This window comes from Harmonia axyridis, chromosome 7 (assembly GCF_914767665.1).
Source record: "Harmonia axyridis chromosome 7, icHarAxyr1.1, whole genome shotgun sequence".
NCBI lineage: Eukaryota > Metazoa > Arthropoda > Insecta > Coleoptera > Coccinellidae > Harmonia > Harmonia axyridis.
Genome location: NC_059507.1, coordinates 33,908,962 through 33,923,959, shown reverse-complemented (window position 1 = coordinate 33,923,959; position 14,998 = coordinate 33,908,962). Strand labels below are relative to the sequence as shown.

The following is a 14,998-nucleotide window of genomic DNA, read 5'->3' as shown; positions in this document are numbered from 1 at the left end:
CTTGAGTTTTGATGAATTGGAGTTGTCAAAGTTCATGATCTTCTGATAAACACCCGATACATTTTTCGTCCAAACCGCAAACAAGTTTATAATACTACGTATTTGCAGAGTCGAAAATGATAAAGGTTTTTAGAAAAATACTTTAACTTTTTCTGCAGAAATATTAAAAAAAAATATGAGTCCTCATCGCCACCATTTTTTTCATAAGAATCCCATTAACTCAGAACCGTTGAGTTTTTACCCAAAGTATGGCATATAGCTGAACTTAAATTAAAAAAAGCTATCTTATGATGCAATAATTATACTGGATGTGCCATTTGAAATAAGGAAGTAGTAGTCTGTTTCCGGTATAGCCGGAAGTTGTAGAAATCTGAAAATAATTTAGGGAGAGATGTACACATTGTACATTTTTCGTGGAAACCTCAAACAGGTTTATAACACTACTTATTTGCAGAATCGAAAATGATAAAGGTTTTTTCGAAAAAAAACTTTCTCTGCAGAAATATTCAGAAAAATGCAGAAATAGGTACTCAAAAACGGCAACGATTGAAAAACCAATAAAAAAACATGAGAGTTGATCGCAAAAAACTATAAGTTGTCTATTTTTTTTAGGTGGCTAAGGAAGATATTCAAATAAGATTTTTCGAGGAAAAGGATGGTAAGACGGTTTGGGAAGGATATGCAGATTTTCAATCGAATCAAGTCCACAAACAGACATCCATATGGTTTAGAGCTCCAAAATACCGGACACTAGAGGTTACTGAGCCAGTGAAGGCATTCATCCAGTTGAAACGTCCATCAGATGGAGCCACTAGTGAATCATTACCATTTGAATTTTTACCGTTGGACGCAGGCAGACCTTCTTACTGGAATTTGGGTAGGAGTTTAATGAAAAAAAGAGATTATGAATTATATAACACGCTTCTAAGTAAAAATAATATCAACCTGTTGAAATGGAAACCAGAAGAAAATAAAATAGTGGCAGAGAATGTTTTGAATAATAAACATTCAACAGAACAACGAGTTCCTCAGTTAACTGAAGAAACTATTGTCAATAAAACTTTGGATAATAATCTCAACGAGGTAATAGTAAATAATGAACCCGATATAATTACAACAACTAATGTTGTTATGGTGGAAAGTAATAATGAAGAAATAAATGTCATCAGTAATGAAAATAACGTTATTGAAACAAACGTAAATGAACTCACCTGGCAAATACCAGCTACTGAAGATTCTGAAGAAAAGTCATTCAATCAATTGATTGACGAAGTTGCAGAGTTGGATGAAATATATTCTTCGTCTCAATGCAACAAAAATAGCTTGATTTTAGGAGAAGATATTCAAATCATGGATATTGATGAAGGAAATACGAATTTCGATGACAGCAAAACATACTCAAGTTTACAAATGGCTTTCAAGACTCCTTTAGATATTGCTTACCGACCAACGGAAGATAAACCACAAAATGTATTCGCACCTATCAAAGAAGAAAGCTATAAATCAGTGAGTAAGAGAGAATCTCCAGTTGAGAAATTACCACCACTACCTCCAAAACGTCAAAAAAAGATCGAAACCTACATTGGTGAGGAGGATCCGGAATCCAGGAGATTGAAAGAAGCTTTACTATATCCTAAACCGTTAATTGTAAGATCACATTCATTCAGTTCTGACCCTGATAAATCTATTGCCGACTTGAAATATCTTGGGAGCACTTCAACACTGCCTAATCCAAAAAAGAAAAGTTTCCTTTCCAAATTATTTGGGCGCAAGAATAAAAATAAAAGTAATCAGGATTTAGTTTCTCCATACAATAGCTCAAAGTCTCTCCATATATCCCACGATGGTAAGGTCGATATGAAAATATCAAAGTCTGTTGACAATATTCGAGGTACTCCAAGATGTACACCATCACGTGATATTTTGAATGAGAAAGAGAATGCCATAATTGTGAATATCTCTCAAGATAAAACTATGATTTCAGGAGATAGGAATAGCCTAATTACTGATGGTGACTCTCTTACGCTTGTAGGAGAAGGATTAGATTTGACCGAGGCTGAACATTATGCGTTATACACTGTAATGGCACCTCATGCTACACAAAGTGAATTTGACGAAATGTCCTGTTATTATGCAGCAGTAGAAGGTGGAAAAATTTTGAGCTGAAAAGTACAAGATTATATCTGACAATAGACAGAATACTCTTTCACAGGATCTGAAACTTCTTTGTTGCATTAAAACTAAATTTTCATATTTTATTGTTGATAGTTCATTGTTTTCCTGATGCTTTAAATCATTTTTATATATTTAATGTTTAATTTAGTATGATTGAATGGTGTTGAAAGTTGTTGAAAAAAGTTTTGGAGTTTAGACAATGTTATATGGAGTAATGTATGTAGACACTGAGAAACCCTTATTATAAAGTTCTTATTATGCGTTGAAAATAATTTTTGTTCTATATGAAGTGTTAAATTTGTGTTCTTGTTTTGATATTTGAAGATTGCTTATGTAACATTTATTTATACAAAAAACCTTTATTATTAAAAATAAATGAAAGGAGAATAAACCATGAATAATTTATTTTTGCATAACTTACAACCGAGGATAGAAAAATTATTTTTTCAAGAAATCAATGAATGTATTTCTTGGTACCGATATATTTGCTATAGTTTTCATTTTCTTCTTACCAGCTGCTTGTTGAGCCAATAGTTTCATCCTTCTTGTAACATCTCCACCGTACTAGAAGTAATAAAATAAATATTACAATATGAAAGAGTCAAAAAAAAAGTTTTGAATTTACCAATTTTGCAGTAACATCTTTTCTGAAAGGTTTAATATTTTCTCTAGCTAAAACTTTTCCATTGACAACTGCTTGAATTGCTATATGGATCATCTGACGGGGTATCAGATCTTTAAGTTTCAAAACCATTTGTCTTCCAATAGTTTGGGCTTTAGAAGTATGAACTATCGTTGATAACTCGTCACATGGCACATTATTTAGAAGTATTATCATCTGGAAATGCAAGATATTTTTCACTATTTATTATTCAATTTGTTGTTTGAGGATGATTGCAACATGCTTGATAAAATTCATCGGATGAAGTGATTTGAAGTGTAATTGAATGCAAAGGTGATAAGAATTCAAATTCATTCCTTCATTACTCGTATACTATTACTTCCATCAATATTTGTACATTTACTGTTTTTTTTTGCATACTTGTTCCACGATGAGATAATTTTGCCCAAATTTCTGAAGTTTTTTAAATTTGGCCGATTTTTTTAATTTGTATACACGATAATTTTTGAACAGAATGTGCTTGAAGACTTCAAATTTCAAGGGTAGGACCAGAGAATAGAGTTCCAATAACTTGGTTAAGTTCGTTGATGAGCAAAATCCATCTGATACTTCCCAAGTTATATAGAGTGTTTTTTTTCGGGGTATATAACTTTGAGTTGGCATTACTGTTCAAGATGGCGACCGATTTAACAACTGTCAAGTGATTTATTCTCAGTTTGGCTTGGCAATTCATCATGAATAGACTCACGCCTGAACAACGCTTGCAAATAGTGCAATTCTATTTCTAAAATAATGGTTCTGTGCGGAATACGTATCGCGCACTACGTCCATTAGCGATGGAGCGCACTTCTGGTTGAATGGCTACGTCAACAAACAAAACTGTCGCATTTGGAGTGAAGCTAATCCTCAAGTGTATGTCGAAACACCGTTACTATGTAAAGTCATTGGTCTATGCGGATAAGCCACAAACCCTTGACCATTTGGAAGACAACATTCGCCGTGTTATTGCCGATATACGGCCACAAATGTTGGAAAAAGTCATCGAAAATTGGACGTCCAGATTGGACTACATCCGAGCCAGCCGTGGCGGTCATATGCCAGAAATCAAATTTAAAATGTAATGCCACAAGATTATCTTGCGGATAAATAAAACTCATGTCAATCGAATAATCCATCGTTGTTTTATTGCAATTTAAAGTTCTATAGCTCTAAAAAAAACACCCTAATATACCCTAGGTGTGTATATTAAATTTTGTTTCCTCTATAATTGAAAAATTTCCCTCCAAACAAACTGAAATCAATTAAACAGATTTTGTGAGAACCCCATAAATGAAAGATTAAAAAAAAATAAATAAAATAAAACAATATTATTTCCAGTGGAAATTATTCTGTTTTATTTTATTTATAATGAATTTCCACCAAGTAAGGGCCGAATCCATTTTATAAAAAAAAAACTCGCTCTGCTCGCCGAAGGGGCTCCGCCCCTTGGACCCCGTCACTATGCCGGTAGATCCTTCACTGGGTATCCCTCTAGAAAATAAAAGATTTTTTTCGGAAACCATGTATCGTTAGCTGATTTTAGACGATTCACTCGGTATCCTATGCTGATTCTAGGGTAGAATTCTATAAGACTTCTTTCCTAGAACATACCGATTCGCCCTTGCTCACATGAAAATATTTGATGCAAATAACTTTCCATGACGACAAACCAAGGGCGGTCCTAGCCTTAAATTTTGAGGGGGTTCGCCGTTAAGGGTTTCGAGTTTTTCTATGGGACCAAATCCCAGATTACACCGATATCGAGCTTAACCTATCAAAAATATTTATATTTAGATATTTATATGAATATTTATACAGGGTGCTTCAAGTTCGAAGGCCTATTAGACGTTTCTGGAGAACGGGGCCGATTTGAAATCTGAAAATTCAGAATATGACATTGTTCATGATGCCCTATTCAGCTAAAATATTTTAGAAGTTCTGGCACTTCCGGTTATACAAGAATTTAAAAAAAAAATTCTTCGAAAAAAACATTTTTTTTCATTTTGTGTCTCAGATATTATAAAGATTTCCATTCTCAATTACTCTCTGCTAAAATTATTGCGTTAGTTCTCATAGTTTTCAAAATATTAAGAAAAAACCGTAAAAAAGAGAGAATTTCCATAGTCACTATCACGTGAATTATTTTCACTGTGAATATCCTATGCGTATACTCAATTCACTTTCACAAACTAGAATGATGTTGGAATATCGTGCATATCTTGAATTTGAAAAATATCATCACAGGGTGTTTCAAATATTGTGCCAAAAATTGTGAACAAAATTTGATCATAACTTTCGATTTTCAAATCAGAACCCTATTTTTTTGTGATTTCGTTGAATTCTACGGTAAAAATAAGGGTAGTGTTCAAACATGATTATGCTCTCAAATTCAATAATTCAAGAGTTATTCCAGATTTTATGAATTTATGTTATACGTAGGGTCAATTTCATTCAATCTGTTTCTAGAGTGCGTTTCAAATATTCAATTATTTCAAAGTGACAGGTGTACTCATTATTGAATCTAGTAGATTATAATTTGATGATATGAATCCCCGTTATTCAAATAATGAAATTCTGGATCTATTCCATATCCACGGTGAATGCAACAGAATTGTTTCGAGAACTTGTCGAGCTTTCAATCAGAAATATCCACATTTACCACCAATTGACGAGAAGATAATTCGGAAGGATGTTTCAAACTTTCTGTTACTCCCTTTTCATCACCACGCTGATTTTTCCCTGAATTCATAAAATGTATTCTACCGCTTTTTCATATGAATAGAATTGGCACACAGGAGTCCTGCATGATTTTATTTCATTTGGTAGGTAGAGGTTTTTTTCTTCTAGGTAGGTACTCCATCCAGTATAATGGATATTCATGAAGTATGCAACATCCTTTCAAGTAGATGAGGAAATTTCTGATTTAAAATTTGATGAGTTCTACCAATAATTCTATTGCATTCATCGTGAATATGGAATTAGATATTTATAATACAAGTGCAGAACTTATTGATATTCTTCCAAGAGTTCAGAATGACCGAGTGGTAGAATGAGCCTTCTGTACGAGTTTTAAACATTATGTTCCCGAATTCACTGCCTTTTTATTGAAATTGACGGAAATTTCCATAAATATCTATTAGTGATTTTTGCATTGAAAAATGTTGGTTGGTAGAACAGTTTTCTGTATCACAAATTTGACAAATAATAGATAAATCCGTTCCAGTCTATTTTGTTCCACAAAATGTGCCGGAAAGAACTGATTTGCCACATAATTAGAGAAAAGTATATCCAGAATTTTGTCATTTGAATATCGGAAATTCAATTCGTGAAATCAAATTAGTGAAGCTTTGATAATGAAAATACCTGTCACATGTAAAGTAATTAGATATTTAAATTTCTATGGTCATAGAGTATTATTGCTAGTCTGTCTGGAAACAGATCGAATAAAATTGACCCTACGTATAACATAAATTCATAAAAACTCAAATAACTCTTGAATTATTGAATTTGAGAGCATAATCACGTTTGGACACTACTCTTATTTTTTACCGTAGAATCCAGCGAAATCACAAAAAAATAGGGTTCTGATTTGAAAATCGAAAGTTATGATCAAATTTTGTTCACAATTTTTGGCACCCTGTAATGATATTTCTCAAATTCAAGATATGCACGATGTTCCAACATCATTTTAGTTTGAGAAAGTGAATTGAAATAGGCATAGGATATTCACAGTAAAAATAATTCAGGTAATTGTGACTAAGGAAATTCTCTCTTTTTTACGGTTTTTCCTTGATATTTTGAAAACTATGAGGACTAACACAATAATTTTAGCAAAGAGTAATTGAGAATGGAAATCTCGATAATATCTGAGACATAAAATGAAAAAAAAGTTTGTTTTGAAAAAAATTTTTTTAATTCTTATATAACCGGAAGCGCCTGAACTTCGAAAATATTTTAGCTGAACAATGTCATATTCCGAAATTTTAGATTTAGGCGTACAACTTTGCTCTTGCCGTTTTGCAATAGCTGGCTGTAACGGTAAGTGGTAGTCGAAATAAATATATCGTAGATGTCATACAATAAGTTTAGTTATTTGTGAACATAACGCCATCGACATGTTAGTCGATTTGTGTCTGCATCATAAAGTTATTCACGATTAACCATGTCAGCTTACGAGTCAAATTCTCGTCATTTGAGGGAGGTTTTAATTTTCTACTGAAATATGAATAAATCTGCGGCTGAGGCTCATCGAATGCTCTCAAATACCTATGGTGAGGCCGCTATTAGTGAAAGAACGTGCCGAGAGTGGTTTCAACGCTTCAAGAATGGTGATTTTGATGTCGAAGACCAGCATCGCGGTGGAAGAGAGAAGGTTTTTGAAGATGCAGAATTGGAGGCAATACTTGATCAAGACTCATTTCAAACGCAACAATAATTGACAGGATCATTAGGACTACAAGCCATTTCAAAACGCCTGAAAGTCATAGGAATGATTCAGAAACAAGAAAAGTGGGTGCCGTACGAGTTGAAGCCGGGAGGTGTTCGAACGGAGTTTGTTTGTTTGTGAACAGCTGCTTTCGAGGCAAAGACGGAAGGAATTTCTGCATCGGATTGGGACTGGAGACGAAAAACGGGTTCATTACGATAATCCCAAGCACATAAAATCATGTGGATATCCCGGCCATGCTTCCACGTCGACGGCTAAACCGAATATTCTCGGTTCTAAGGTCATGCTCAGTATTTGGTGGGACCAGCTCGGCGTAGTGTATTATGAGTTGTTAAAACCGACTGAAACGATCACAGGCGAACGTTATCGAACGCAATCAATGCGTTTGTGTCGAGCATTGAGAGACAAACCGCCGCAATACGACGAGAGAGTAGATGAATGGATTTTACTGCATGACAATGCTCGACTCCATGTTGCGAAAGTCAAGATATACTCGACGTATTCTCCAGACGTTGCTTCCTCGGACTATCACTTGTTTCGATCAATAGCACACAGCCTGGCTGACCAGCACTTCCTATCTTATGAAGAATTAAAAACTTGGATCGATTCGTGGTTCGCTTCAAAAGATGACCAGTTTTTTCAATTCGTACGCTGCTCGAAAGATGTGAGAAAGTAAAGTGACCAGCGATGGGCAATATTTCGAACCATAAATGTATAACCAAATGTATATTTACAATAAAGCCTCAAATTTCGGTAAAAAAATTTGTACGCTTATGTATTTGTTATATTGTAATATATTTATTTACTTATCACGGTTTTATCTATTCAGGTAGAAATTAAAAAAAAAATAGTAAATCTATTGTTTCATATGAAAAAAAAAGAAGACAATTGGAAAGTATAACACAACATCTAATTTGGTCTGTGAACCCATTGAAAACCTTGTAATCACAGCGTCCTCGTCAACATCAATGTCCCTGTATATGTTCAGGAGTACTAAACTGAATCCGATTCCGATGCCAATATCGAAAAAACCAGAATAACACCATATGAACTACCATTTATTCATTTCGAAAATAAACTTGCCGAATTTTCTGCTCGAATAGCTGTACGAAAATTATGAGTTTCCATACAGTTTATCTATTAATATGAATTTCCACCAAGTAAAAAACCGATCCCATCAAGAAGATCTGGCATACAGGCAACGTTGCAGATTATTAGAGCTAATATTAGGTCTATGCATCTGACAGACGTTACGACCGTTACGTATTATACGTGATGGCCGCCGTCATATATAAACAATCGATAAAATCATCGATTTTGACGAAAAAAAGGCATTTTTATTTCAGGGAAAGCTTGAAATGTGATTAATTAATCATTTCTAACGAGAATCAGTTAATAAAATACAAGAAAACTAGCTATTAATGTGGATAACCTCACCTTCATTAGGCCAATTTCACAATTAAAAAAAAAAACTAGCTGAATTAATGAATTTATGACAGCGGATTCGTGATCTAAGACCCAAAATAAGTAAGTCTGCAAAATTTCATCACTTTTGAATCATTATTAAAATTAATTCTATATAGTAAACATTGTTTTTTTTTTCAGAAGATGGATTATTTTCGTTTGGATGAATAATTATACAGGATATTTAATTGTCGAATATCAATTAGAAGTATCTAGAGATGTTGGACCAATTCAAGTCTGAAAATTGAGATTAAAGCTTCAAATTATTAACTAATTTGTAAAGAAATACACAATATTTGATCAACAATTATATAGGGTGTATATATATTCGAAGTAGTAATTAGACATTTTGAAATCTGAAATTCTCATTTCTCTAGAAATGGCAATTCCTTTCTTCTTTGAAAAATTTGGGAAAAATGCATAATCAAAATGTGAGAGTTATTATCAGTCAATAGAAATACTACCTGAAAAAGAAACTGCATTCAATGTTTATTTTCAGTTTTGACAAATATTGAATTTACATAATCATTCGATAAGATCTATGAAAAGACCTACAGTGAAATTTTGTTTTAGGAATATTCAGTATAGCTATAATAAACTAAAAAGGGGCAGAATGAATAGATCTACCTTTCTAAAACCCATGGCTAATGTTGCCTTACAAGCAATCATAATAATATCAGTAACATCTTTGAGAAATCAGGTTATAAGAAGTCCCTCATTTCCGAGGTTCATCAATACTTTTTTCAGTTGAGCAACAAATTATTCTTCTATTTCATAATTTATTAAGAAATACAAGGAAGGACACCTTTTGAAATCTAAAAATTTGGTTAATAGTAGGTTATTTTCCATAATTTATAATATTGAAAGACCAATTGGACATTCCTGAAGAACTAAGGCGTTTTTAGAATCTGAAAATTGTATCGATGAATTTTGCATACTCTTCTGTTCCATATTTCTTGAAGGTATATGGACAAAAATGATTTTTGTGGGTTCTGGTGAATGATCAAAGGGATACAGGTAACAATTTCATTAATACCAGTCGAGATGTAGTTATCATAGATAAGAGATGATATAGAAATTTCACTAGATAATTCTGATTCAGTGGACGACAGCTGAATTAAAGCTTAATCGTGATGGTTCGTTACGTTATAGAGCAAGCTTGTAGCTCTGGGTTTTACTCAGAAGTAAATTGAACAGGGAAATATATATAGTAAATGAAATTTTGACAGATATTATTTAAAAAAGATCAACAATTGAGCATTGTATTTACATAAAGTCAAAAAATAACTTGCTAACTGTTGTTGTATTGTACGTGGATGACTTTTTTGTTTTAACAAATGTTAATTCTGAATGAATATATCTGATAGAAAATTTAAGTGATAATTTCATCATAAAGAATTCAGGGAAAGCTAAAAATGTTTAGGGATGAATATCACTAGAAATTATGAAAAAGGTAGTATAGTAATTGTTTATATTCTTCAAGTATGTATTGCAATAATTCAGCATGTCTAATTGTAAACATATGAAAACTCCTTTGAAAACTTAATTGAAATTTGATTCAACAAAAGAGAGTTGTAATGATGAACCATATAAGAAATTAATAGGTTTATTAACGTCTTTAGCAGTATTAACTAATCCTGATAAAGCATACTCTGTTAATCTCTTGAGTCAATTTAATAATTATCTCATTATTGAACACTGAAAAAGTGCAAAATTCATTTCAAGATGCAAGTATAAAGTATTTTATACCTACATTGAATTGCTGGAAAATTTATACCAATTTCGAAAGTAACTGCCATGTCAAAATTCTTCATATACTGAATGATCCTTCAAATTTTATTTCTGTTGTAACATTTTGACTAGTAATTAAAGTGAAAAATTTGAACTGATTTTATATATGTATATAGTATAGCTATAAATGAACAACCTGAAAAGAGACAGAATGAATAGACTTGCCTTTCGAATACCCATGGCTTATGTTACCTCATAAGCAAATTTAATATCTAGGTAGAACCTTTTTGAGAAATCAGGTTATAAGTTTGAGAGTCTCTTAATTTCCAAGGTTTCAGTTGAACAACAAATAATATTATGATAATATAACAGGGTATATATGGTTGAAATTATTCGTATGAAAGATTTCACAACGATTTGATTTCTTCATTATAAATTCAACAGCACTGCACTCAAATTCTTCAAAAACTGATAGGTCACTTATATTTTTGCACTCTTCAGTCGTAAAAGTGTATATTTTAGATATTCCAAAAACACATGGAAATTTTTGAATGTCATCTGACTAACTTGGCTCTTTTTCCAGTAATAAAGCCAATTGTGAATTATCTATAAGGAGTTTTTCTATCTGTTTAATACATGATCAGATGAAGCTTCTGTTCTCTTTTGTAGTTCCATCTTCTGTCGCAATAGATTCAAATTCTCACGAAAGAGAATGTAGTTTTATAGTTTGTGGAAAATAAACGAAAAATTCCTGAAATAAAGTAACATTCATATCCAATTGAATGATACAAACACTTAAAACAAACCTGAATTGAGGAAAATGCATTCGATGATATCAATGTTCATTTCCAAATTTTGACAAATATCTATCGAATTTTCGATTCGCCGAAAACTTTGCATTTTATCTGTCGGCATTTATTTAAATATTGAGTAACAATTTTGGAAACTGCAAACTTTTTCAAGAACTTTCATATATCGAAATGGAATATTTATTATTAACATGACACTGACAGCCAAATTGTCCACAGATACCACAGAAATATGGGACTTGAAATGTCAAAATGATCCGAAACACCCCGTATACTCGAAAACCGCGGGGAGAATCGAAGGTTTGGGATTTTTCCCGGGATCTCCAGACGATTTTGAGGGGGGTCTTATTCTTGTCATTTTTGCTCTAGATGGTCCCGTTTGGGCTGTGATTTTACGTTTAAAGTTTGACGTATATGTGCAAGCGGTTTTATATATACTTAGATATAAAGTTCATCAATGAAGTGAATTATCCAAAAATTCAGATATGAAGATTTTACGTGCATTTTTATTTTTTTTTTATTATAGATCATCACTCAATGAAATGAATTTCTCACTTACTCTTACTAAGCTGCTTAGCTCGTAACCTGCATCTTCATAATCAAAGCTAGCATAACCAGATGATATACTTTTGAGAGCATCATGAAAATCAATTATTATTTCACAAAGTGGAAGTGAATATTGCAACATGATTCTTTCATTATCTATATTTGTTGCCTTCACTTGAACACCCCTACGACTTTGGCAAAGTTGTATTATTGGTCCCAAATATTTATCTGGAGTAATGATTGTTCCTGTGAAAATAGATAATAACAGTATTGTTTGATAACTTCAAGCTAGATGAATGGAAATATTTTGCCGAAATTTAAAGAGGTTGCTTACCAAGAACCATGGGTTCATATGTTTCCTCAATTTTGAAATGATCGGGAAAAAGAGCAGGATTATTCAATAGTAATTCATTAACTCCACTTTTCAAGGTTTCTTTAGTTTCTTTCAGTTTGATTAAATAAGTTACAGAAGGTGCTGTTATTATTGGTTCCGCTCCATGCTCTTGTTCTAACCTCTGAGTAAATACTTCCATGTGTAAAAGTCCTAAAAATCCTAAACGAAAGCCTTGACCCAAAGCTGGACTGCAAAAAAATTATGTTTCTTACATTATGAATTAAATAGATATTGAATACAATAATAAAGGGTGTTTTTTTAGAGCTATAGAACTTTAAATTGCAATGAAACAACAATGGATTATTCGATTGACATGAATTTTATTTATCCGCAAGATAATCTTGTGGCATTACATTTTAAATATGATTTCTGGCATATGACCGCCACAGCTGGTTCGGATGTAGTCCAATCTGAACGATGACTTCGATGACTTTTTCCAACATTTTTGGCCGTATATCGGCAATAACATGGCGAATGTTGTCTTCCAAATGGTCAAGGGTTTCTGGCTTATCCGCATAGACCAATGACTTTACATAGCCCCACAGAAAGTAGTCTAGCGGTGTTAAATCATAAGATCTTGGAGGCCAGTTCACAGGTCCAAAACGTGAAATTAGGCGGTCACCAAACGTGTCTTTCAATAAATCAATTGTGGCACGAGCTGTGTGAAATGTTGCGCCGTCTTGTTGGAACCACAGCTCCTGGACATCATGGTTGTTCAATTCAGGAATGAAAAAGTTAGTAATCATGGCTCTATACCGATCACCATTGACTGTAACGTTCTGACCATCATCGTTCTTGAAGAAGTACGGACCAATGATTCCACCAGCACATAAAGTGCACCAAACAGTCAGTTTTTCTGGATGTAACGGTGTTTCGACATACACTTGAGGATTAGCTCCACTCCAAATGCGGCAGTTTTGTTTGTTGACGTAGCCATTCAACCAGAAGAGCTCTTCATCTCTAATGGACGTAGTGCGCGATATGTATTCCGCACAGAACCATTATTTTCTAAATAAAATTGCACTATTTGCAAGCGTTATTCAGACGTGAGTCTATTAATGATGAATTGCCAAACCAAACTGAGAATAAATCACTTGACAGCTGTTAAATCGGTCGCCATCTTGAACAGTAATGCCAACTTAAAGTTATATACCACAAAAAAAAACACCCGTTACTTCTATCAAATACTAACTACAGCACTCAATACTAAAAAATGAATTACCTTGTATCCATTTCAACAGTAACAGCAAAATCATTCAAGGTCAACTTTTCAATAGCTTTCCTCAGCTCACCATAATCTGATAAACTTGATGGGTAGATCCCTGCGAAAACCATTGATTTTGGTGCCTGGAAACCTGGTAAAGGACTAACAGGCACAGAAGACAAATAAAATGTATCTCCCACCATTGCTTCCTTGATATTTCTCATGTTACAACCAATTAATCCAATTTGACCAGCAACTCTGAAAAATACTAGCTGAAATAAGTGATTTCTAAATATTCAAGTATTAATGAGAACTTTGTTAACTATTTTAATTCTAAATTCAGAATTTCAACTTTTCATGGAACTATAACATGTTTTGTACCGAAGGTCCAATACTCAAACATATTTAATTACAATTTTTTCACATTTTGTTCTCCTGGTGTTAGAACAGATAGAGTTTTCACTTCATAACTTTTCTTAGAATGGTAAGAAGCAATACTATCCCCTATTTTTATTTGTCCACTATTCAAATAAACTAATAACAGGGCACCTCGGTATTTATCATACCAACTATCATATAGAAAAGCCTGAAGTGGTCCATTTCGATCAGCTTTAGGATGAGGTAATTTTTGTATTATCTGTTCAATTACTTCACTGATTCCAATTCCAAGTTTAGCTGAAACCTAAAATATTGAAAAGAAACTCTCTTTGTATTAATTCTAAATTGATGAAATTTTTAGAAATTAACACCTACTTTCAGAACATCTGCTGGTTCTATGTCAAAAAGTGTTTTTAACTGATTGCATACTCTATCTGGGTCAGCTTGTTTGAGATCAATCTTATTCAACGCTGGAATTATCTCTAGATCTTTTCCAAAGGCCAAATAAAAATTCGCTACTGTTTGAGCTTGTACTCCATCATTTGCATCCACTAGCAATATTACTCCTTGACACACTGATAGAGATCTAGAAACCTCAAATATCGAGACCAATTGAACTTAAGTAAATTAAATTATTTATTTGCTAAGACCAACCTCACTGGAGAAATCAACATGGCCTGGTGTATCTATAAGATTCAAAACAAAGGGCTTCCCATTAAAGTGGTACACGATTGAAGCACTCTGAGCTTTTACTGTAATACCCCTTTCTTTTTCAACTTGTAATTTATCAAGTACTTGATTCTGGCCAGTTACTCGTTTGATTGCACCTGTAAATTCTAAAAGTCTATCTGCTAAAGTGCTCTTGCCATGGTCTACATGGGCAATTATACTGAAATTCCTTATTTGTTCAATAGGAACAGATACGAAATCGAACTCTTCATTAGTTTTTTCCTTACAGTAGAATCGACGAAAAATAAATGGAATATTTCTGCAAATATTAATCAGTTAAAAAGCTGTTTTCTTATTTGAGAAGTACTACCTATTCGATAGAAAAACATTGAACTGGCTCAATTTATTTATATGCTTGAACATAATAGTACAATTAAAATATTCTAATAAATTTTAAAATTTGTTCTTTGGATCAGTTTGTTGTACAAATATATATAGGTTATAATTGCAGAATTGGAAA

At 33.0% G+C, this 14,998-nt stretch overlaps 2 protein-coding genes across 4 annotated transcripts in view; one reads left to right on the top strand and one right to left on the bottom strand.

The window, feature by feature from the left end:
* Positions 1-2,566, top strand: part of LOC123685399 (embryonic polarity protein dorsal-like) — an 18,626-nt gene extending 16,060 nt beyond the window's left edge. For both annotated transcript variants that reach the window (XM_045625062.1, XM_045625061.1), the window contains one exon: positions 613-2,566. In XM_045625062.1, coding sequence (XP_045481018.1) covers positions 613-2,166 — 1,554 coding nt within the window. In that variant the 3' untranslated portion in view covers positions 2,167-2,566. The remainder of the gene's footprint in view (positions 1-612) is intronic.
* On the bottom strand, positions 2,565-14,998 carry LOC123685400 (translation factor GUF1 homolog, mitochondrial). Of its 2 annotated transcripts, XM_045625063.1 has the most exons (9): positions 14,849-14,998; positions 14,464-14,797; positions 14,185-14,403; positions 13,845-14,113; positions 13,450-13,689; positions 12,168-12,415; positions 11,847-12,079; positions 2,801-3,013; positions 2,565-2,739 (listed from the first exon to the last, which is right to left on the bottom strand). In XM_045625063.1, the coding sequence occupies exons 1-9, from the start codon at positions 14,899-14,901 to the stop codon at positions 2,614-2,616; spliced, it is 1,935 nt and encodes a 644-aa protein (XP_045481019.1). In that variant the 5' UTR covers positions 14,902-14,998; the 3' UTR covers positions 2,565-2,613. The 2 variants fall into 2 exon arrangements, with proteins under 2 accessions (XP_045481019.1, XP_045481020.1); XM_045625064.1 differs by lacking the exon at positions 14,849-14,998 and having other exon boundaries at positions 14,185-14,395; positions 14,464-14,628.

Excerpts from the sequence above, each read along its gene's own strand:
- LOC123685400 (XM_045625063.1), bottom strand. The coding sequence starts at position 14,901 with ATGTTCAAGCATATAAATAAATTGAGCCAGTTCAATGTTTTTCTATCG. Across the intron at positions 14,798-14,848 it reads AATGTTTTTCTATCGAATAG|AAATATTCCATTTATTTTTC; the intron begins GTAGTACTTCTC and ends TAATATTTGCAG. Across the intron at positions 12,080-12,167 it reads ATATGAACCCATGGTTCTTG|GAACAATCATTACTCCAGAT; the intron begins GTAAGCAACCTC and ends CTATTTTCACAG.